Source organism: Staurois parvus, unplaced genomic scaffold (assembly GCF_062004578.1).
Source record: "Staurois parvus isolate SC_StPar_1 unplaced genomic scaffold, SC_StPar_1.0 ptg000295l, whole genome shotgun sequence".
Classification (NCBI taxonomy): Eukaryota; Metazoa; Chordata; class Amphibia; order Anura; family Ranidae; genus Staurois; species Staurois parvus.
Genome location: NW_028318091.1, coordinates 244,849 through 268,131, shown reverse-complemented (window position 1 = coordinate 268,131; position 23,283 = coordinate 244,849). Strand labels below are relative to the sequence as shown.

The 23,283-nt window shown below is 41.8% G+C and overlaps 1 protein-coding gene across 3 annotated transcripts in view; it reads left to right on the top strand.

The window, feature by feature from the left end:
- Window positions 1–23,283, top strand: part of EML6 (EMAP like 6) — a 272,713-nt gene that overhangs the window by 148,230 nt on the left and 101,200 nt on the right. For all 3 annotated transcript variants that reach the window (XM_089682713.1, XM_089682712.1, XM_089682711.1), the window contains exons 13-16: window positions 6,394–6,512; window positions 13,666–13,852; window positions 16,744–16,849; window positions 22,662–22,755. In XM_089682713.1, coding sequence (XP_089538839.1) covers window positions 6,394–6,512; window positions 13,666–13,852; window positions 16,744–16,849; window positions 22,662–22,755 — 506 coding nt within the window. The remainder of the gene's footprint in view (window positions 1–6,393; window positions 6,513–13,665; window positions 13,853–16,743; window positions 16,850–22,661; window positions 22,756–23,283) is intronic.

The window sequence follows — 23,283 nt, the reverse complement described above, 5'->3', positions numbered from 1 at the left end:
CAACTCAAAATGTTACTCAGTAGTTTGTATGGCCCCCTCGTGCTTGTGTGCATGCTTGAGAACGTCAGGGCATGCTCCTAATGAGACGAAGGATGGTGTTCTGGGGTATTTCCTCCCAGATCTGGACCAGGACTTCACTGAGCTCCTGGACAGTCTGAGGTGAGCGTGGAGGCCATTCAAGTGGTATCAAGTCCTTCATCCTCCAGGAACAATCTGCATACTCTCGCCACATGAGGCCGGGCATTGTCGTGCAACAGGAGGAACCCAGGACCCACTGCACCAGTGTAGGGTCTGACAATGGGTCCAAGGATTTCATCCCGATACCTAATTGCAGTCAGGGTGCCATTGTCTAGCCTGTGGAGGTCTTTGCGTCCCTCTATGGATATGCCTCCCCAGACCATCACTGACCCACCACCAAAATGGTCATGCTGAATGATGTTACAGGCAGCATAATGTTCTCCACGTCTTCTCCAGACACTTTAACGTCTGTCACATGTGCTCAGGGTGAACCTGCTCTTATCTGTGAAAAGCACAGGGTGCCAGTGGTGGACCTGCCAATTCTGGTGTTCAGTGGCAAATGCCAATCGAGCTCTATGGTGCCGGGCAATAAGCATAGGGCCCACTAGAGGACATCGGGCCTTCAGGCTACCCTCATTAAGTCTGTTTCTGATTGTTTGGTCAGAGACATTCACACCAGTGGCCTGCTGGAGGTCATTTTGTAGGGCTCTGGAAGTGCTCATCCTGTTCCTCCTTGCACAAAGGAGCAGATACCAGTCCTGCTGATGGGTTAAGGATCTTCTATGGTCCTGTCCAGCTCTCCTAGAGTAACTGCCTGTCTCCTGGAATCTCCTCCATGCTCTTGAGGCAGTGCTGGGAGACAAAGCAAACCTTCTGACAATGGCACATATTGATGTGCCATCCTGGAGAAGTTGGACTACCTGTGCAACCTCTGTAGGGTCCAGGTATCGCCTCATGCTATCAGTAGTGACACTGACCCTAGCCAAATGCAAAACTATTGAAGAATAGTCAGAAAAAATTAGTAGGGAAAAGATGTCAGTGGCCTCCACCTGTAATACCATTCCTGTTTTGGGGTTCATCTCATTGTTGCCCATCTAGTGCACCTGATGTTAATTTCATTAACACCAAAGCAGCTTCAACTGATTAACAACATCCTCTGCTACTTCACTGACCAGATCAATATCCCAGGAGTTTAATCCACTTGATGCCAGATTCTGATTAAAAAGTGTTCCTTTTATTCTTTTGGCAATGTATTATAATATATATATATATATACACAGTATATCAAAAGCAACGGTGTACAGAGGGGAGGCTGCTCAGCACAGGACCTGGAAGATTGTGGGGATCACTCCAAGGGAACATTTTTCAGATTAGTTTGGGTTTTGTCTGGAATTCTACTTCAATACCATATCTGTAGTTAAGCTTTTGCCACTTGATGCCCGCCAGCAGTACTTTTACTGAGGACAGGCGGCAGCTACAGGCAAAGTGACGTATGGATACATCACTCTGGCTGTGCTTACACAGGAGGGGGCGCTTACACCCCCGCTGCAACCACTGTGTCGGACACAGTGGAATTTCGGATCCTTGTAAATAGGACCCGATGATCATGTGATCCCTATGCAATCAATCTGATTCATAACAGCTCTGCTTCCTTTCCAAGTGAGCTGTGATTGGCCCACAGCTCTCACATGGGCCATGGGCCAATCACAGCACCTTGTACCATGTGATCAGCTGTAGCCAATCACAGATCACTAATATTTTGAACTGTCATGAACTTAACCCATTCATGACAACTCAAAGCAAGCATTGCATTGCAGGTGCAATAATCTTTATTGCTTCTGCAAATCAAAGTGTAAAAAATGTGTGTAAAAGATGTGGTAACCCCATACTTGGGAAAAGTAGCAGAATGTGTTTTGGGGTGTTATTCCACATATTCCCATGGCATGTGTGAGCAATTAAGCAACTTTGTGCAAAAAAACAAAATTGTAATTTTCCAAAGATTTGTGGCAAAAAATAAAATCTTCCATATACTCAACATGCCAATTTCTTGGGTGTCTACTTTCGAAAAAGGGGTCATGGGGGATCCCTGGCATTTTAGCACCTCAAGAAATGTGAAAGGCAGTCAGAAAGTAAAAGCAGTATAATTTCCAATATACTGTATATACCATAGTTTGTAAACGCTTTACCTTTCACACAAACCAATTAATATACATGTATTGTGATTTTTTCTTTTTACCAAAGACATGCAGCGGAATACATTTTGGTCTAAATATATGACTAAATGTGAGTTTATTGGATATTTTTTACAACAGGAAAATGTTTTTTTTTTTTCTTAATTTTCGGTATTTTTCGTTTATATCACAAAACATAAAAATCCCAGTGGTGATCAAACACCACCAAATGAAAGCTCTATTTGTGTGAAAATTTTGTTTGGGTACAGCGCTGCATGAACGCACAAATACCAGTTGAAATGGCTAAGTGCCGAATAGCAACAAATGGCCTGAAAAAGGGGAAAAACCTTCCGGAGACTGAAGTGGTTAACACACTTACCTACCGCTTATCTCCATTATCTAGCTTGCAACTCAATGAGATATGCTGAAACTGTACAAACAGGGTTAATTAGCATAAACATTACATTGCAGATGAAAACCGGTCTTGGAGTTTTCAGAAATAAATAACTAAAAATCTAAGCAATGGGTTTTTTTTTCATTTATACTGTGTGAATGAGAACAGGTAACAAATATAAAGTAGGTGTTATGCTAATTTGCCTGTAAAAGTGGAAGTACACTTCAGGCCTACTATTAGCTATCAAAATATCTTCTGTTCCCTTCCTTGTTGCCTGAAACGTAATAGGCTGACAGCCTACTGCAATGCAGGAGATCCTTCTGTCTTACAGGGAGCTCTTGATCTCATTATATCTGAAAGGGATTCTTGATTCATTTTATACAACTCAAGCTAGTATATAATAGCAGTACAGCACGTTTGATGAGCAAATAACTTGACTTTATATGTTTCCCTTGTGGTTTCAGGACACAATATGATGAAACTGTAACAAGTGCAGAATACTGGGTCTGTGTGTATCTGTATGGGATACTTCATACATGTTGGTGAGGATGGGTGCAGGTCACACACCCAGAATGTTCACACATCTTCCCACTTTAGATGATACTGAGCATACACTGTTTCATTTACATTGTCCCTTCTATTTCTGTATGTGGATGACGGCTCTGTAATTATTTTAATTAACCACTTCCAGTCCGGAACACTTTCACCCATTCCTGTCTAGGCCAATTTTCAGCTTTCAGCGCTATCACACTTTGAATGACAATTGCGCAGTCATGCAACACTGTACCCATATGAATTTGTTTGCATTTTTTGAGACAGATAAAACTTTATTTTGGTGGTATTTATTCACCACTGGGATTTTTATTTTTTTGCTATATAAGTGAAAAAGTTCAAACATTTTGAAAAAAAAGTGTTTTTCTTATAAAATTTTGCAAATAAATAATCTTTCTTCATAAATCTTGGCCAAAATGTATTCATCTATCTTTTTAGTAAAAAAACAATAACCCAAATTAGTTTATAACCAAAAATTCATAATTTTTCAAAAACATTTTTTTACATTTTTATTTTATTTTTTTTATATTGTTATTTATGTTGGGTTTTTTGTTTGTTTTTTTTCTTAACATAGTGTCACCCTAGAAGTACAGTGTTACCATAGTGACACTGTACTACTTGTGGGGGGTGATAAAGATTTTCTTTTTTTTTTTTACACTGATTGCTTTTACACCCATAAAGGCTGTAAAAGCAATCATCTCTCCTTCTCTCTGACGGCATTCTTGCAGCCATTGAGAAATACTGTGTGAGCTGTGATTGGTCACAGCTTGTCACATGGTACAAGGCTGTTGTGAATAGCCTTGTATCATGTGATCATTTGCAGATTTCACACGTAGTAAGCAATGATGTCAGAAGTGACATCTTGTTTCCACCTATTCATGTGATCACTGATTGGCCATTCTTGCAGCCATTGAGAAATTCTGTGAGAGTTGTGATTGGTCACATGGTACAAGGCTGTTGTGAATAGCCTTGTACCATGTGACCTCTGTGATCATTCACAGATTTCACAAGTAGTAAGCAATGATGTCAGGAAGTCACAACTTGCTTACTACTCTGCATGTGATCACTGATTGGCCAATCAGTGATCACATGATCGGGACCTCACACAGAGGTCCCGTACAGCGATCTCCGGGCACCGGAGCGCGCACAGGCAAGGAATGCGGAGGCCTTTTATAAAGTCCCACCCGCTCCTGCACTGCTCCTGTCTGGTCGTCTGGTCTGAGAAGTGGTTAAAAATACATTTACCAGTAAATACTTTTTTCCTGATCAATATACAGCTGTCATATGACACAGCTCTATCCCAGCCCGTCTGCAGGGAAACAGTGGTCAGAGGAGCCTCTAGTCCTCTGCTGCTAGCCACATGTTCAAAACTAAAAAAAAAACAGCATTTGGAGTACTAAGTAAAATAAATAAATAATAATATTAATAAACGTTTTTAACTTGGCATACAAATATATATTTGAAATCAAATCTTTACTATTTTGTGGAAATAACATGGTGTGGGCGGATTTCTGCCAATTACAGTCTCTTGGCCCTTGAGCCTGTGTCTTGGCATAAGAGGGAGGTGCAGCTTCCATCAATCTACCTATAATATCCCACCCCCATTGTGTTTAGCTGGTTAGTGGGCATGGAGAAGGAGGGAGGGAGCTGTCATTTACCACTGTGTATTCACCCACATGTGTGACTCTTTAGTAATATGGGCCGCTCTGATGTGATAGGGAGGAAATGCTCAGCATAGAAACGCACTGAAAACTGAGCATGTGCAGAGTTGCTTCTATAGCTGCAAAACCCCCAGCTGAATTTGGGGCATTAACAGAAGGTGAAGATACAGCAGGATCAACCAGGTTTTTTGCAGAATACAGAAAACAAATCCCATAGTGACTGAGCAAGTATGAACAGCATGTAATACAGCATTTAGTGATAATTTTTTATGATGTTGGTTTAGGGACACTTTAAAGGCTTAGTTCACCTTTAACAAGCACTACCAATGCAGGTAAAGTAATGCCCGTAGCGTAAAAGAAAGAAAAGAAGTAGCGCAGGGCAGGCATGACTAGGCCTAGAGTGGGAAGGAAGACTAGAAAGGGTTAAGTTAGTGCCAGGGGGTTTGAAAATATAGCAGGGGAGCTGGTTGGTAGAGGGAGAGCGTGGGTGGGCTCTTTGGCACCTTTGGGTGGGGTGTCCTGGGTGGGAGGCAGTCAGTCGGAGCTGGACGTTGGTGAGTGAGCTTCCCTCCCGCCCTCCCTATTTAGTGAGTATTGGGTTCCTCTAAGGGGAATGGGGGTTATGCGGTTCATGGGCGGTTGTTGGTCTTTGGAGGCGGGTATTATCTTGGAGGTACAGAGAATGGTGTGGGACCCATCGGTGGTATGGTGTGCCCGGGGACATTCCAGTTAACTGAGGTTTAACTGGAAGGTGGTGGTGCTGCACTGAGGACGATAAGGTTGTCTCCGAGCTGGTTGGTTGCGGCTGGAGGCCTGGTGTTATATGGGGTCCGCAGGTGCATTTCAGATCATTTTTGGGTGGTGCCTTCGAAGACCAACAACAAATCTGTATGTTTTTCTGTTATAAGGAATGGTTGTTGTTAAAAACGTGTTTGTTAATAAAAGGCAGCGTTAGCCATTTTACTCCAAATTGGTGTCATGTTTTTCTTTAAGTAGAAGTTAAAGGGGGGGGATCTGGATGAACCGATCTCTGGTGCACTAGTCATGGGCAACTGTAGATAAAGACAAACTGTGCAGCTTTGACTAAAGTTAAAATATTCTTCTTATAGCTGTAGGCCATTTACGTACCTGCTGAAGCCTGGCTGAAAAACTCCCAGAGATGGCATCATCCTGTCCTGCCTTGTTGCTAGGATGTTGCTAAGACACTCCCAGACAATTCAAACCCCCTTGCATATGTTGTATCTCCCCTGTCTCAGTAATTCTGAGCTCAGCTTTGCTGTGACAAAGCAGATAGTGGACCTTACACGTATGGGGTTTGGAGAGCTAGCTCCTGTAATGGTGGGAGTGAGCAGTAACAGCTGGGAGTGTCTTAGCAATGTCCTACTAACACGGCAGGAGGAGCTGATGCCATATCTGTAAGTTATTCAGCTAGATTTTGGGAGGTGCATGAATGGCCTACACCTATACCAAGGGCATTATCCAACTTAGGTCAAAGTAGTACTTACCATTTAAGAAACCATGCCTAGTGCCTATGTGACTATGAATCTGTAATAATATAAAGAAAATTTACCATCAATTTCGAAATTCTCATTTCAAGGTTTACAAAGAAGATCTACCTCAGCTCAAGCAGCAAAATAAAGAGAAACAAAATCCTTTGCCTTCCCTTAAGCGGGAAAAAGCCCCAGAAGAAAGCCTGAAATTAAAGTTTGTACATGGGTAAGTTTTTACTGAATCCACAGATTTTAGTGACACTTTCTTGATGTAACAGTTGTTGTTCAGCTTTGGAGTGATCTGAATACAGGTTCAAGCGGTTCAAAACTGAAATCCATTCTAGATCTGCACTCCAGGCAAGCAATTAAATATACACAGTATATAAGAAGTATCTTAATTAACAAAAAAATCTATAATTCTGTCCATCCAGTCTCCACAGCCAAATATTTAATCCTCCACTACAGCAACAGCACAGCTTTGTCAAGAACACCCTTCAGCCTGCCTATCAGACATCACCGTGCTTACTCTGCTCTCTCCTCCTGTCACCGTATTCCTTGGCACATGTGAATTCAGTAGAGTTTTGTTGGCTCCTAGTACTAACCATCCCTCTCCACTGCAGAATTAAGGCATTGGCAGCCACTTCAAGCGGCTCACAGGCACAATGTACAGAGCCAATATAAGCGGCTCCATACCTTGTGATGACCAGTCACAGAGATCACAAATGTAAATACTATAATGTTTGCATTTGAGAGCCCTCTACTTCTCACGATGGAGGAGATGAGACAGTGAATATTTAGCAATGAAGGTTTGTGAATGAAGGGAGCACCAACAACCGATGATTCATTACTATGAGGTACCGCGTCCTCTCCACTATGAAGAACAGTTAGCAACACAGTAGTGATATCACAAAGTCTGCTCCATCAATCATAGGCACAGTGCTATAGATATGCAGCTATTAGACTCAGTGGGAACCCTTGAAATAACTTTCAGGTCTCAGGTAAACCCTTACATTAATTACTCTTGTTTACAACTCGTGGTACATTAGAGTGGTGGTCAGTGGGAAGAATGCCTTCTACATTAGTAGTCAGTGGAAAGAATGACCTGCTTACAGATAGGTAAAATGATCATTGGTGTCAGTGGTTACTCTCCTGGGAATCAGAAGTTGCTCATTGCTCAAGGAACCCCTAACAACATCTGCAGAAACACTGGTTGAGGCTGGTCTAGGCACGAGAAGTGCACTCCTAATTTTCTGAGATTTAAGTTTTCCAGGTATTGTTTAAAGTAGACCTTCACCTAAAAATCCGCCTCATCTCCTTTTCTCGAACATATTAGAAAGCTTTTTTTTTTGCTAGGGGATGATGGTGTATAGTGAGTACCTTTTTCTGAGAGGTAACCGCTCCCATTTCTGTAACTACCACCTAAGCAAGAATTACAGAAGTATGTCCCGAAACATTCTGGGACTTGTCACATGTCCCAGGAGCCTGCGGGATCAGTCTGACAGTGCATCGCAGTCTTGCACATGTACAGTAGTATTGAAGCACAGCCACCTAAAATGGTGGTATATAAAGAAACAAACAGAGGGCACACAGGCCTAGTGCATTACCTTCTAAAAATGGAATTTATTGTATAAAAAGTAATATACTCACAAAGGAATTAAAATCAAAGGCACATCACAAGAATAACAGCATGGTCCAATCTCCCTGAATGGTATCTAGTAGTGGACTGTAGACCTCCAACTTGGCTCTGAGGAAGAGGTATAGCCTCGAAACACATCAGCCATTTGGAGGACTACAGTCCCTGACTAGATACCATTCAGGGAGACTGGACCATGCTGTTATTCTTGTGATGTGCCTTTAATTTTAATTCCTTTGTGAGTATATTACTTTTTCTACAATAAATTCCATTTTTAGAAGATAATGCATTAGGCCTATGTACCCTCTGTTTGTTTCTTTATATACAGTTCCTTTGGATTTCCCTGGTCTGTTGGGGGCAGCAAGGCTTGCATTCCTTATAGCACTCCATGTGGGGTCACTGACATTGTGGAATCCATCGTCCAGCGCAGAAGTTACAGCATTCGTTTGCTTCTTTCTTCATACCTAAAATGGCAGTGCTGGAGATCTGAAGACCTGCAAACAAAACAGCACTGATGAAGACAGTGCTGGACACCTGGACTGGTGAGGGGCTGTTTCTTAAAGTGGTAGTAAATGTCGTAATGTGCTAGTATGCACTGGCCACGGTACAGCTCTCTCAATGGATGGCATGCCGCCCATTGAGAGTGCAGTGCCCATGCTCCAGTGACACCAGCTGCTATAGATATATACAGTTGCAAGAAAAAGTATGTGAACCCCTTGGGATTACGTGGAGTTTTGCATGAATTGGGCATAAAATGTGTTCTGAACGTCATCTAAGTCACAACAATAGAAGAACACAGTCTGCTAAACATAATACTACACAAACATTAGATGTTGCCATGGTTTAATTGCACATAACATGTAAACATTCACAGTGCAGGGAGGAAAAAGTATGTGAGGCCCTAGCTTAATGACTTCTCCCAGGGCTAATTGGAGCCAGGAGTGAGCCAACCTTGACTCCAATCAGTGTGATGATATTGGATGTGTTGCTGACAGCTGTCCTGCCCTTAAAAAACACACACCTGTTTTGGGTTTACTGGTTTCAAGAAGCACTGTCTGATGTGAACCATGCCTCGCAGAAAAGAGCTCTCAGAAGACCTACAATCAAGAATTGTTGACTTGCATGAAGCTGGAAAGGGTTACAAAAGTATCTCCAAAAGCCTTGATGTTCATGTGTCCATGGTAAGACAGATTGTCTACAAATGGAGAAAGTTTAGCACTGTTGCTACTCTCCCTAGGCGTGGTCGTCCTGTAAAAATGACTGCAAGAGCACAGCGCAGAATGCTGCATGAGGTAAAGAAGAATCCCAGAGTGTCAGCTAAAGACCTACAGAAATCTCTGGCACATGCTAACATTTTTGTTGACACATCTACAATAAGGAAAACATTAAACAAGAATGGAGTACATGGGAGGACACCACGGAGGAAGCCATTGCTGTCCAAAAAGAATATTGCAGCACGTTTGAAGTTTGCAAAAGAGCACCTGGGTGTTCCACAGCACTACTGGCAAAATATACTGTGGACAGATGAAACCAAGATTGAGTTGTTTGGGAAGAACACACAACACCATGTGTGGAGAAAAAAAGGCACAGCACACCAACATCAAAACCTCATCCCCACTGTAAAACATGGCGGAGGGAGGATCATGGTTTGGGGCTGCTTTGCTGCCTCAGGGTCTGGACGGATTGTTGTCATTGATGGGAAAATGAATTCCAGAGTTTATCAAGACATTTTGCAGGAAAACGTACAACCATCTGTCCGCCAACTGAAGCTCCGCAGAGGATGGGTGATGCAACAGGACAATGACCCAAAGCATACAAGTAATTCAACAAAACAATGGCTGCAACAGCACAGAATACGCCTTCTGGAGTGGCCCAGTCAGAGTCCTGACCTCAACCCGATTGAAATGCTGTGGCATGACCTTAAGAGAGCGATTCACACCAGACATCCCAAGAATATTGCTACACTGAAACAGTTTTGTGAAGAGGAGTGGTCCAAAATTACCCCAGATCGTTGTGCAGGTCTGATCTGCAACTACAGGAAACGTTTGGTTGAGGTTATTGCTGCCAAAGGAGGGTCAACCAGTTATTAAGTCCAAAGGTTCACATACTTTTTCCTGCCTGCACTGGGAATGTTTACATGTTATGTGCAATTAAACCATGGCAACATCTAATGTTTGTGTAGTATTATGTTCAGCAAACTGTGTTCTATTGTTGTGACTTAGATGACGTTCAGAGCACATTTTATGCCCAATTCATGCAAAACTCCACGTAATCCCAAGAGGTTCACATACTTTTTCTTGCAACTATATATATATATATATATATATATATATATATATATATATATATATATCCTAAATGATGCATGTTTTAGAAGATATTTATGCTTACCTGTAGGAACAAGATAAAAAGCGCAGTTTACTACCACTTTAAAATTCAGCAGCTACAGTATTTGTAATTTTTTTTAAAAACGACTGAAGTTCCTCTTTAAGCACAGTTGACATTTTCAAATTTTCTTTTAAATAGCACACCTTCACTTTCTGAGACTTTCACAAGGGCACATTAACAGAAATTTAATTGACATTTCTCACAAAACATATGCCTAGAAAAATTCATCTTTTATTCAGGCTGTAATAATTATTAGGAGTACCGTTTTGTATTTTTGATGGGTCTGCTGTAAGCCTTAGCCCTCACTCTGATCACGACCAAGTCCTTTTAATTCTGTCATTTCAGTAATTGCTTTGCTTTCCTGGAATTTTTTCCACACGCTTCAGTTTTAATTCACGTTACTGTCATCCATTTACACAGCAGCTAAGGGCTTTTTCTATCAAATGATCCTCGGAACATATTTAACCAGCCCATTGCGAATAAGATCCCCCTAATCCACTATCATATCATCCTAATTATCATATCATCCAAGACAGAAGGGACAGAAATAGCATTGTAAAATAAAGGGTCAAATACAGTTGTCAATGTCAAATGTTGACTTCAGATGGCATGCATTCATTGGTGCCTGTGTAAAACGTGGGGACCGAACAAAATACTTGTTAAGATAATCGATTGCATTACGATATGGTCTTTCAGGTTTTTCTACAGTGCTTGAGTATTTTACAATGAAATACAGGCGTACCTCAGTTTACGAACTTAATTCGTTCCGCAGGACTTTTTTTATTGCGAAAAATTTGTAACCCGAAACGCGGTTTCCCAGAGGAATGCATTGAAAACCAATTAATCCGTTCCGGAGATCAGAAAAAAGTAAAAAAAGAGTCTTTTATCTGTTTATTTATTTATTTATCTCAGGTACTTATATAGCGCCGTCAATTTACGCAGCTCTTTACATATATATTGTACATTCACATCAGTCCCTAACCCTCAAGGGGTGTACAATCTAAGGTCCCTAACTCACATTTATACATACACATACTAGGGACAATTTAGACAGGAGCCAATTAACCTACCAGCATGTCTTTGGGGTGTGGGAGGAAACCGGAGTACCTGGAGGAAAGCCACACAGGCACAGGGAGAACATGCAAACTCCAGGCAGGAGGTGCCGTGGCTGGGATTCGAACCAACGACCCGAGGACTGCCAGGAGGAAGTGCTGTTCAAAACTATTTCTAAAGTGCACTTTAAAGGCATAAATACTGTACAGGGGCATGATTAAAAATTAATTCGTAAATGCATTGAAAACCAATTAATCCGTTCCAGAGGTCAGACAAAAGTCAAAAAAAGACTTATCTGTTCAAAACTCTTTATAAAGTGCACTTTAAGGGCATATTACTGTACAGGGGCATGATTACAAAAAAAATTTGTAAATGCATTGAAAACCAATTAATCCGTTTGTATTGCGAAAAAAAAATTGTAAATCGAGCCATTATTTTCAATGGATTTTCATTCTCAAACCAAAAATGACTTTAACCAAGGTGTTCGTAAACCGAGGTATGCCAGTATTTGTGATTGTGAACTTAAAAAATGAACGAGACTTAAAGTGGAACTTCACTCTCTCAATCAGCACTGATTTTTAATCCTTATGCTGCTAGCATTTGTAAATGGATGGAAAGTATGTCAAATTTACTTGTTTTACATTTCTTCAGTTACTTCCTGGTTTCCATGCCTAGGCAAATGATGGCATACATCCCAGGATCAAAGGAAAGTCCAGGAGGCTACACTATTATTATTATACAGGATTTATATAGCGCCAACAGTTTGCTCAGCGCTTTACAATATGATGGGTGACAGTACACGAGACAGTACAGTAACAATACAATACAATACATGAGGGATTCGAGGGCCCTGCTCCTTTGAGCTTACAATCTAGGAGGGAGGGGATGGTGGTACAGGAGGAAATAGCTGTGGGGGATGGAGTGGTAGGAAGAGTGGGGGAGATCGGCAGTTAGCTGAGGGCGGGGTAGGCTTCCCTGAAGAGACGGGTTTTCAGGGTGCGCCTAAAGATGAGTAGAGTAGGTGATAGTCTGATAGATTGGAGTAGGGAGTTCCAGAGGATGGGGGAAGCCCTGGAGAAGTCCTGGAGATGGGCATGGGAGGAGGAGACTAGGGAACTAGAGAGTAGGAGGTCTTGTGAGGAGCGGAGAGTACGTTTTGGGTGGTATTTGGATACCAGATCGTTGATGTAGTTTGGGGCAGTGTTATGAACAGCTTTGTACGTCAATGTTAGCATTCGAATGGTCAGTCTACACCTGCCCAGGAGTATTCAGGAGGGGAGGGAGTATTGTATATGGAGGAGGCTATGGAAAGGAAATTTTCCCTGGGAATTGGAGGATAGTATTGTATCCATAAAGTGCAATTTATTCTTATCTCTGGTGAGTGCGGAATACATCAGTATTCACAGGAAGGTGTGGAGTCTTTTCTCTGTATTACACTTATCCTAAAAAATTTTTGGAGCACTATTTGTATGTCTAAAGGGGACTTTCTTTGTTTTTGGTTTCATCACTTTTTGTATTTGGATACAAATTTTATATCTTTTTCATTTTAGTGGTTTTGGACATTTATTTTATAACCACAGAATTTAATATGATTTGTTTATAATTATTTTTTGATTACTTTCATGTTTTGCGCTGTTTTATTGTTTCACTGATTTTTTTTTATTTTTAATCAATCTTTTTGATTCTTATGAAGGCACAGCAACATTCACTTTCCAATTTTTCACATAGTTCTTGTGGCGCAGGTTGTTTTTGTTTTAGTGTTCTCAACTCAGCTAATCCCTGAGCTAAGGGTAGATGGATTCCAGGAAGTAAATGCTACCTGAATCATCTGCCCTTACTCAAGATGGCCACTGCCAGAAATACCACGGGGTGTTTTTCAAAATGATTTCTCCCCAAAATAAAGCATGGAGACATAGATGGATGGAGGAGTTTGCTTTGAATATTAACAATGAGGTGCTCAGATGCAGTGCAGTTCCACTTTAATGAAGTAGATGGCTTTTAGGCTGGTATATCCTCTTGGCTGTGCTGTGTGATGGAGCCGTGTAAATCTCAGGACTGAATGGACAAATGCAAATCCTTCGGCAAGTAAAGCAGCTCCTATATTTTGTGTGTGTGTGTTTTATTGTGCATTTAGATGTTTACCTGAAATTTAGCTTTTTCTATTGTTTTACTAAAGAGAGATAATCACTCAATATTAGTAGACATCAGACAATAAATAGTTAGGAATCAAAATTATACAGTGTTTTATTGATTTATATTTCTCTAATTAATTTTGTTTTTCTGTCTGTCTTGGCATCTCTTGCAGTTACAGAGGCTATGACTGTAGGAACAACCTGTTCTACACCCAGACAGGAGAGGTGGTCTATCATGTAGCAGCCGTGGCTGTAGTTTATAATAGGCTGCAACACTCCCAGAGACTCTACCTGGGACACGACGATGACATTCTCAGTCTGGCCATTCACCCAGTGAAAGATTACGTAGCAACTGGTCAGGTAAGGTGGTCCTCTGCTTTGTTATATGGTGGGCTTTGGATTTTATCTAGAAATATTACTGTTAAAAGGACTACCTTGTTTATTAACTGAGCATTCATGTACATTCACCCTAGGTTCACATCTGTGCGTGTGGTGCCGCTGCGGATCAGCACGACAATCCGTGCAGCCGCACCACCCATACAGAGAAATGTGGTCCCGCTGGCAGGTGCCATTAATTCTAATGGCACGCTGCCCGCACTGGAAAACGCAACCGTACTGGGAACTGAGGTTCCGTGAGGGCTGCGTTTTCCAAAGAAGTGCAGGGACTTCTTCCCTGTGTGTCACAGGCAAGGGAGTCCATTCAAATGAATGGGCTCTCGTGCCCGTGGAAAACACGGCCCGCATGGCCGCATATATGTGAACCGGGGGTCAGAGCTAAACTCTTTAACAGAAACATTGGTGGCAGGTAGGCTACCTAAGCTGCTCTTCTGCCTGCCAGCAAAGTTTCTTCCGGAAGTACACTGAGCCGCACATGCAGGGGCGTATTTACCGCAAGGGAAACAAGGCACTTGCCTAGGGCTGCATTTTTCAGGGGAGCAGCAGCTCCCCCCAGAAAAAGGGATGAAAGAAAGGACACGCACACCATGGGAACCAGGTGGGATCCAACAGGCTGCGGGCTGCTTAATGGTGTATGTAGAGCCTGACTCACGTTCCCGGGGACGTCTGGAGCTGTGAAGATGAGTGTCTCTCTATCGCCGGGAAGGGGGGTAGCGGAAGGCCCTCCAAGGTGGGGGCAGGGGTGTTGTTGGTCAATGTTAGGCTCTCTCCGTGGGAGGGGGAAGGGGGGGGGGTTGTGCTGGTCGGGCAGTGCCGGCTGTCACGCTGACAGCTCGAGAGGAGAGCTGGTAATCAGCATTCTGCGGAGGGGACATGCACACTGATCATCAGGGCACCCCAGAAGTGCCACCTGTCAGTGTCCATCAGTGCCAGCTGTCAGTGCTGAACAGTGCGACATGCCAATGCCCATCAGTGCCACACCTATGCCACATATCAGTGCCTACCAGTGCTCATCATTGCCACATATCAGTGCCCATCTGAGCTGCCTTTCAGTGTCACCCATCAGTACCAGTCAGTGCCACCTATCAATGCCAATCAGTGTCACCTATCAGTGTTGCCAATCAGTGCCACATATCAGTGCCAGTCAGTGCCGCCTATCAGTGCCAGTCAGTGCCGCCTATCAGTGTGCATCAGTTCCACCTATCATTGCCCGGCAGTGCTGCCTATCAGTGCCACCTAATAGTGCCAGTCAGTACCACCTAATAGTGCCAGTCAGTGCCGCCTATCAGTGCCAGTCAGTGCCGCCTATCAGTGCCAGTCAGTGCCGCCTATCAGTGCGGCCTTTCAGTGCCCATCAGTGATGCCTGTCAATGCCCATCAGTGCCACCTACCAGTGCCTCCTCGTCAGTGCCACCTATCAGTGTCCATCAGTGCAGCCTATCAGTGCCCATCACTACAGCCTCATTAGCGCACATCAGTGAAGGAGAAAAATCACTTATTTACAAAATTTTATAACAAAAACTAAGAAAAAATGTTTTTTTTTTTCAAAATTGTCAGTGGTTTTTGGTTTGTTTAAGAAAAAATAAAAATCCCAGAGGTGATTAAATACCACCAAAATAAAGCTCTATCTGTCACAAAAATGATAAAAAAATTTCATATGGGTACAGTGTTGCATGACCGCGCAATTGTCATTCAAAGTGTGACAGCGCTGAGAGCTGGAAATTGGCCTGGGCAGGAAGGGGGTATAAGTGCCCTGTAGGCTAGTGGTTAAGATGGCCAAACCTGGAAGAACCCCGGGCGAACATGTCACTGGTGGTGACAACCTATGAAGGCTGTTGTAGTCGTTGTAGAGGTATCACTTTGACAAGTTAGTGTGGCATAACGTGCAAATATGCTGGGAGTAACTGCACATTATAGGTATAGCCCATTTATCACGATGCATATTTGTTATACTTTAAGTTTAGCAAGATTACCAAAATTCTCATGATTTAAAGAAATTTACTTGACCATTCTTCTGGGTCCAGAATCTTCCGTTTATCTCATTGGCTGATCACAGATGATGTATCTTCTGCACATCTGCAACTTACTCCTGGCATCTGTACATTCAGCTGCTCATGCTTTACAGTAAGTATACATTTAGTAGGCAGAGAAAGAGGTTTTCTGGCAGAAAAGGTATTCATCTGCTGTAAAAACCAACCTGCTAGCAATTTTTTAAAAATGTAACTATAGATCTGCTTTAGGGCTCTATTGGGACGCAGTGGCTGCATGGACACATCTCTCATAAAAGCCCTACAGGTCAGTAAATTTTAAAATAAGTGGGTTTACAACCACCTTAATTGGTTGATTTCTTGCATGCATCTGTTTATGGCTGTAAGGTTTTTTGCAATCAATACATTTAACCTAGGTTCATACATATGTGGTGTGGGAAACCCAGCAACCCCAGAGCGTTTCCCACACCGCATTGCAATTGCACTGTGTTTGCAATCCGCTGCGGGTGTCAATACAAAGTTAACGACACCCCAAAAGGATCGCAAACACAGTGCGGTTTGCCCACATAGGATCGTATGGTACACAACGACCATGTGATGCAGTTGTGATGCAGCTCCAAAAAAGGCGGCAGCACTTTTTTGGTGCGATGCGGTTTGAGCCCGTTCAGAATGAACCGGCTCAAATCGCACCACATTGAATCGCATGTGAATTGCACAGGAATACGGTGCAGTTCCTTTTGGTGTACACGCGAGTGATAGTGTGAACCAGGGCTAAAAAATATTTCTGGAAGCTAAAAAATGGTTGTAATATATGGAAGGATGTGTAGAGTGGTTGGTACTCACAGATGACTATAATGTGTTACTCAGATTGGAAGAGATGCAGCAATACACGTGTGGGATACTCAGACACTGAAATGCCTGTCACTGCTCAAAGGCCAACATCAAAGAGGGGTCTGCGCTCTGGACTTTTCAGGTAAATCTTATGCATCCTATTGTTTGTATTAGGAATGTACAGACAGTATCATAGTGTATAGGAAGACTATATACCAGAATAATCCCAAAAAAACATCTTAATGATCAAATCCAAAAACAATGTGATCAAAAAACAATGGGATCTAATAATAATCCCAATAATAATAATAATATTTTTTTGGGGGGAATATTATTGAGATGATGTTTTAGGGATTTATTGAGCTGATTTATATATCATTTTTATATTTTCACTCAGATTGGGAGCACGACATTTATTAATCTTTTTTTTGGTACTTATATACACATGAATAGAGGATGTGTTTGATGTCAGTGCACCTGTATTGATTTTAATTAGTGGCTTTACAAGTAACACTCAATTCAACACTTAAACAAGAGAGTAGCAGCAGGAGAGAGAGATCCCTGTGGGGATAGGAGTAGGGGGAGCCAACTGAGAGATACCCACCACCCTTTATATGATGCAAAACAGGTTTCAAAAGTTCCATAAGCGCAGTAAGCCTATCATAGGCTATTAAGGAGGTGAGCACACAATTTAATCACACTAAGGAATCACTGGAAATTTATATTTTATTTGAATCACATCACTGGGAGTTGTCACCTTATTTCAACAGAGACTTCTTTGCATTATTCAGTATTTATTTTTATAGTAGTCACTATATATTTATTTGATCACATTGTTTTTTGATCACATTGTTTTTTGATCACATTGTTTTTGGATTTGATCATTAAGATTTTTTTGGGGGATTATTATTTAGATTATGTTTTCGGGATTTATTGAGCTGATTTATATATATTTTTTTATATTTTCACTTAGTATAGGAAGACTACTTTCTCTAATAAGGTATACGGTGCTAACAAACCCATATCATCAGGTACAAGCTAAGAAATACCATTTTAAAGCTGTCAATCTTCAGTGGTCCAGATTGCACCATCAACAGATACATATTTCCAGAGCTTTGAAATCTGCATTAAATCAAAAGTTTCTAATGCTTCATACACACAATGAGCATATCAGACACATGATCATCCTTTTTTCTGCATGCTAGTCTCATATCAAAAACCAATAGGTTACCAAAATTATGAAAATTCTCGTATGACAGAATACAACTTTGTATGATGTAATGTATTGTATAGTACTGTAATATATTCTTTTGTTTCTGAACATGAGTGATCTTGGTCTTCCAATTGTTTTTGGATGAATACTGTACTGATTGAATGAAAATCGTTTGTTCTGGTATCATACGAGAAAAAGTTTCATGCTTGTCCCTTAGGATAATTTTGCATGAACTGTTGTGATTGGCTCTCGAAAGAAATGTGCTAATGATCACATTATCGTATGCTTGCTGTATTTTTTGGCCAGTTTTCTGATTGTCTGTACTATGCCTACCTTCTCGGCATTCACTTGCCACTTAAGCTGTATGTCAAAGTAAAATACAAAAAGATATGCAGTACATCTCTGCTGTAAATGCACATTTCTTAGTGTTTAATTTCCTTAAAGTACCTGTAACTACAGAAAAATACTTGTTGATCTGCCACAGATGCACTCGGCTGGAGTTCCACCTGAAAAAAAAAATAAAAGTCAGCAGATACAAAAACTGTAGCTGCTGACTTTTAAAATATAGACACTTACCTGTCCCTCTGTCTAGCGGTGTCCTCACCACCGCTGGTTTTCATCAGCCGTCTTCTCTCCCGGACACCGGCATCTTCGGTGTGGGCACCCGGCTGTGACAGCTTGCAGCTTCTCAGCCGGGTGCCCACTGCGCCTACGTGAGAAGCGCTGTACTTTGTGAATGGTCTCGTATTGTTCTGAAACCTGTCACATGTCACAGAAGACTACAGGGAGGGAGGGAGATGGACAACTTCCACTTCCTTAGATGATCGCAGCGGAAGTGTGTAATGGAACCGGACCCCGACTGCACTAGGGTATTTCCGCTAGACTCCCGCTTCCCTGTCCGAACAAAGATCCATGGACACCACCGCTGACCATACAAGACGAGACAGCACCAGACTAAACAGATTAAAACAGAAGATAGACTGCTTTATTTTAACATAGATACAAGATATATACACAGGGCGGGGAAATACACCCAGTAACAGGAAATACATCAGCAGGCCATCCCATCAGGGGGAAGGGCTGCCGGAAACACCCCCCACCAAGCCAGTACAAACACATATATCCCATAATAATAGTTTGCTCCCAAGCAAGACACACAATAGAACAATGGGATACACCATGTGGCAGTAGACTACACAAACCCATACATCCCATAATAGTTTGCACCCAAGCAAGACACACAATAGAACAATGGGATGCAGCCGCATGGCAGTGAACAATGAACACCCCCCACCCCACTATTAGAACATTCCACCCTGTACCCCTAACAGGCACAGGGCGACTTACACATAATAGGGATATGGGGAGCTGAGACAGGGGTCTCCCCACCTCTCCAAAGGGGGCTGTGTTCCATGGGCCCCCCACCCAAAGGTGCCAATCCTTAATGGGGAGCGGGGGACAAAGGCTTAAAGTGGAACTTCCCCTTTTGGGTGGAGCTCCGCTTTAACCCTTGTGTTTGCTGACAACACATTTTTTCTAAACTACTCAACTACCCCCACTCTTAGATCTCTACTGTATAATGGTTAAGTGTGTGTGTGTGTGGGGGGGGGTTGTTTGAGATAGCGCAGAAAGTTTGCCAAGGACACAGGACAGCTCTGAATTTCTGACAAGATTAATAGGTTTTTTTTCACTTAGCAAAAAGATATAACAAAATGCTTCCAATGGTATATTAAACAGACCAAAAGGGAGCAAATAAGGGAAGTTTATTGTTGTGTTTATTGTTGTGTTTATTGTTGTGTTGTGCATAAAGGCAAAATGGTTTTTTTTTTTATTTTGGATGGATTAGGGAGGGGTTAGGACCTATGTCAGGTTTTTTATTGCTCTCCATGTCTCTGTTGGGGAGATTCACCCTCTCATTATCATTGAGGCTGAAAGTTATTGGAAAATCTTATAGATGCCACAGGATCAGAAGCTGAGGGTAAATCTTCAATATGAACACTTGTTCCAGTGACAACGGTTTAGGAGGGTTTTTAGAACCTTGCTTATCTAACCACAGCTAAACTACTAAAAGCAAAGTGACCAATTATAAAACCGTGACATATATCAATTGATATAAATAAAAAGTCCCAAAAAGTGAAGAAATTAGTCCCAACAAGTGAAAAAAATGATAGCACAAAAAAATATACAATATAAAAATCCATATTTTTCAATTCTTCAACTTTTATATTCCCACTTTTTGTTGCATGCTCATATTTATGGTGCCAATTTTATCCATCACCTTCTAGCGTGTGCGCTCACCTCAAAAATTCGACCCTCAAGGAGTCATAGAGCAATTAATATCCCCAGATGATCCCTGGTTGGATGGTGAATCTCTCCCTTTAAGTGGACACAGGAACAGCTCCCACCGAAATCATATAAATGATCAAACACATCTTTAAGGGGTCTTCAAATGGCTCAAAAAGATGTCAAATATAGAACTTCCATAGTGTAGTTATTATATATTTATTTCAAGAATCAAAAACAGCCAAATGGCTACTCACATAAAAACAAGGGTCACAGACCGTGCAGGCATGTACTGTGTAACCCACACTCAGGTATACATACAAGGAGTCCCAAGATGGCGATTACCATCCAAACGTAATGATGTCACCACGCTCTATTCCTACACGTTACGTCAAGCAGGCATGACAAGCAATACTTCTGATCCCCTGAAGAGGGCATTCTAAATATTGTCAAAGCATGAGGCTAAAATTTATCAAAACGTTTAGAAGAATGCTTGTTAGTTGTCTATTAGTCACAATTCAGATTGCATCTTCAAGTGTAACTTTTAGTAATTTCCACAAGCAGGTGGCGGCACTTTTAGCAGCCTAGAATATAAAGGAGATTACCTTTCGGGAGGATTTGGGGATATGTGAGATTGGCTTGCTCAGGAGAGCTTCATCTGGAGATTTATGTAGATTAATTTGTGGAACTGCAGTAAGGTTGAGAATGGCTGCTTTAAAGAAGAATTCAGTGGTGCTCCTAACTAATTCTGTGCAAGTGTTTACCTGGATAGTATTTGCAGTTCCATGATGATTTTCACTTTTTGTCTGAAGACTGTACTATCAGTAGGAAACAATATAGCTGATCTTTATATCTAGATGTGTTTCTCTTTCACTGACAGTTCTCAATGGAAAACCTATAATGTGTATCATCGGTATAATATATACTTTACACTAGGGGTGTCCAACCTGCGTCCCAAGATGCCTATGAATTCAGCCCTACACAAAGTCGTAAACTTACTTAAAAATTTTGAATTTTTGGGAGATTGTTTTTTTTTTTTTGTAAAAATGTGTTTACACTTAGCGGATACATGCAACCAAATAAAACTTTGACAATGTCTCTTTACTGGACTTTTATACATTTTATATTCCCAAAGAAAAATCTTCCACTCTTCACAATCACTCCTTCTTAATGCCATCATTTTTCGGCAGCACCTATTATTATTATTATACAGGACTTATATAGCGGCAACAGTTTGCTCAGCGCTTTACATTATAATGGGAGACAATACAGTAACAATACAGTTCAATACAAGAGGGATTAGAGGGCCCTGCCCCTTGGAGTTTACAATCTAGGAGGGAGGGGATAGTGGTACAAGAGGTAATTAGCTCTGGGGGATGGAGTGGTAGGAGGAGTAGTTGATTCCAGTATTAGCTGGGGTCAGGGTAGGCTTCCCTGAAGAGATGGGTTTTCAGAGTGCGCCTAAAGGTGAGCAGAGTAGGTGTTAGCCTGATAGCTTGGGGTAGGGAGTTCCCGAGGATGGGTGAAGCCCTTGAGAAATCCTGGAGACGAGCATGGGAGGAGGAGACAAGGGAGCTAAAGAGTAGGAGGTCTTGCGAGGAGCCGAGAGTACGGTTTGGGTGGTATTTAGAGACAAGGTCGGTGATGTAATTAGAGACAGTGTTTTGAACGGCTTTATACATCAGTGTTAGTGTTTTGAATTTTATCCATTGGGCAATTGGGAGCCAGTGATTGGCAGAGAGGGGTGGAGGACACTGAGTGGAGGCCAGTGGAGGGATTGGCAGAGAGGGGTGGGGGCCAGTGGAGGGATTGGCAGAGAGGGATGGAGGACACTGAGTGGAGGCCAGTGGAGGGATTGGCAGAGAGGGATGGAGGACACTGAGTGGAGACCAGTGGAGGGATTGGCAGAGAGGGGTGGCAGATACAGAACGGTTAGTAAGGTGGATGAGTCTGTCACAGCATTCATGATAGACTATATTTGTGAGTAACTATTTTCAAGGATGAAGCACACAAAGGGCAAAATTTGAACCAAAACATCTGATGAGCACCTCAAGAATTCATTGGAAAACTTCTACTACATCCCTTGGACCAGATATTTGTGTGTTTGTTTATCAAAAACTGTCAGATATCACACTCGTTTTATGTTGCCCTCTTTTACTTTTATAATAAAAAAATATTACAACAAAAAATGACGTTTTATTACTCAGATAGGTACGTTATCTATATCAGTGATCGATAACTTGTGATCTGCTTGACTTTTTCTGCTCCTCGGCTCTCCTTATTGTTAGTGTATTTTATGTGTGACCTAGGACAATTCCTCTTCTTCCAATGTGGCCCAGGAAAGTCAAAAGGTTGGGCACCCCTGTTTTACACTGTAGATTGCATGTATTCATGTTTTTTTTTGTACCACCTGTCTGATTCTTTTAATTAAGTCTGACAATCTGTGCATGTATTTCAGCTGATGGGAAATGTCTGGTGTCCATTGGCCTGGATGATAATCATACCATTGTATACTGGGACTGGAAGAAAGGAGAAAAAATTGCTACAACCCGGTATGCTTTGTGCTTTCTTTAGTACAGTAGATATGTTACAAAGGAGAATTTTATACGTGTGCAATGTTCTGTACTCTACGCTATTTATACCAGTGGTGTTCAAGTTTCTTGATATGGGGGGCCTCAAGGACAGTCCCCGCCATCACCTTAGGGCTGCAAATAAAATTCAGTGAATTTTGATTATAGGAGACAGCAGACACACAATAGAATGCAGTCAATAACGATGGGCATGATACAAGAGAAGGTCAGAGACTGCAGACACGATACAGGAAATAGTGAGAGATGATGGACATAATACAAGAGATGGTCAGAGACTGCAGACATGATACAAGAGAAGGTGGACATAATACAAGAGATGGTCAGAGACTGCAGACATGATACAAGAGAAGGTGGACATAATACAAGAGATGGTCAGAGACTGCAGACATGATACAAGGGAAGGTGGACATAATACAAGAGATGGTCAGAGACTGCAGACATGATACAAGAGAAGGTGGACATAATACAAGAGATGGTCAGAGACTGCAG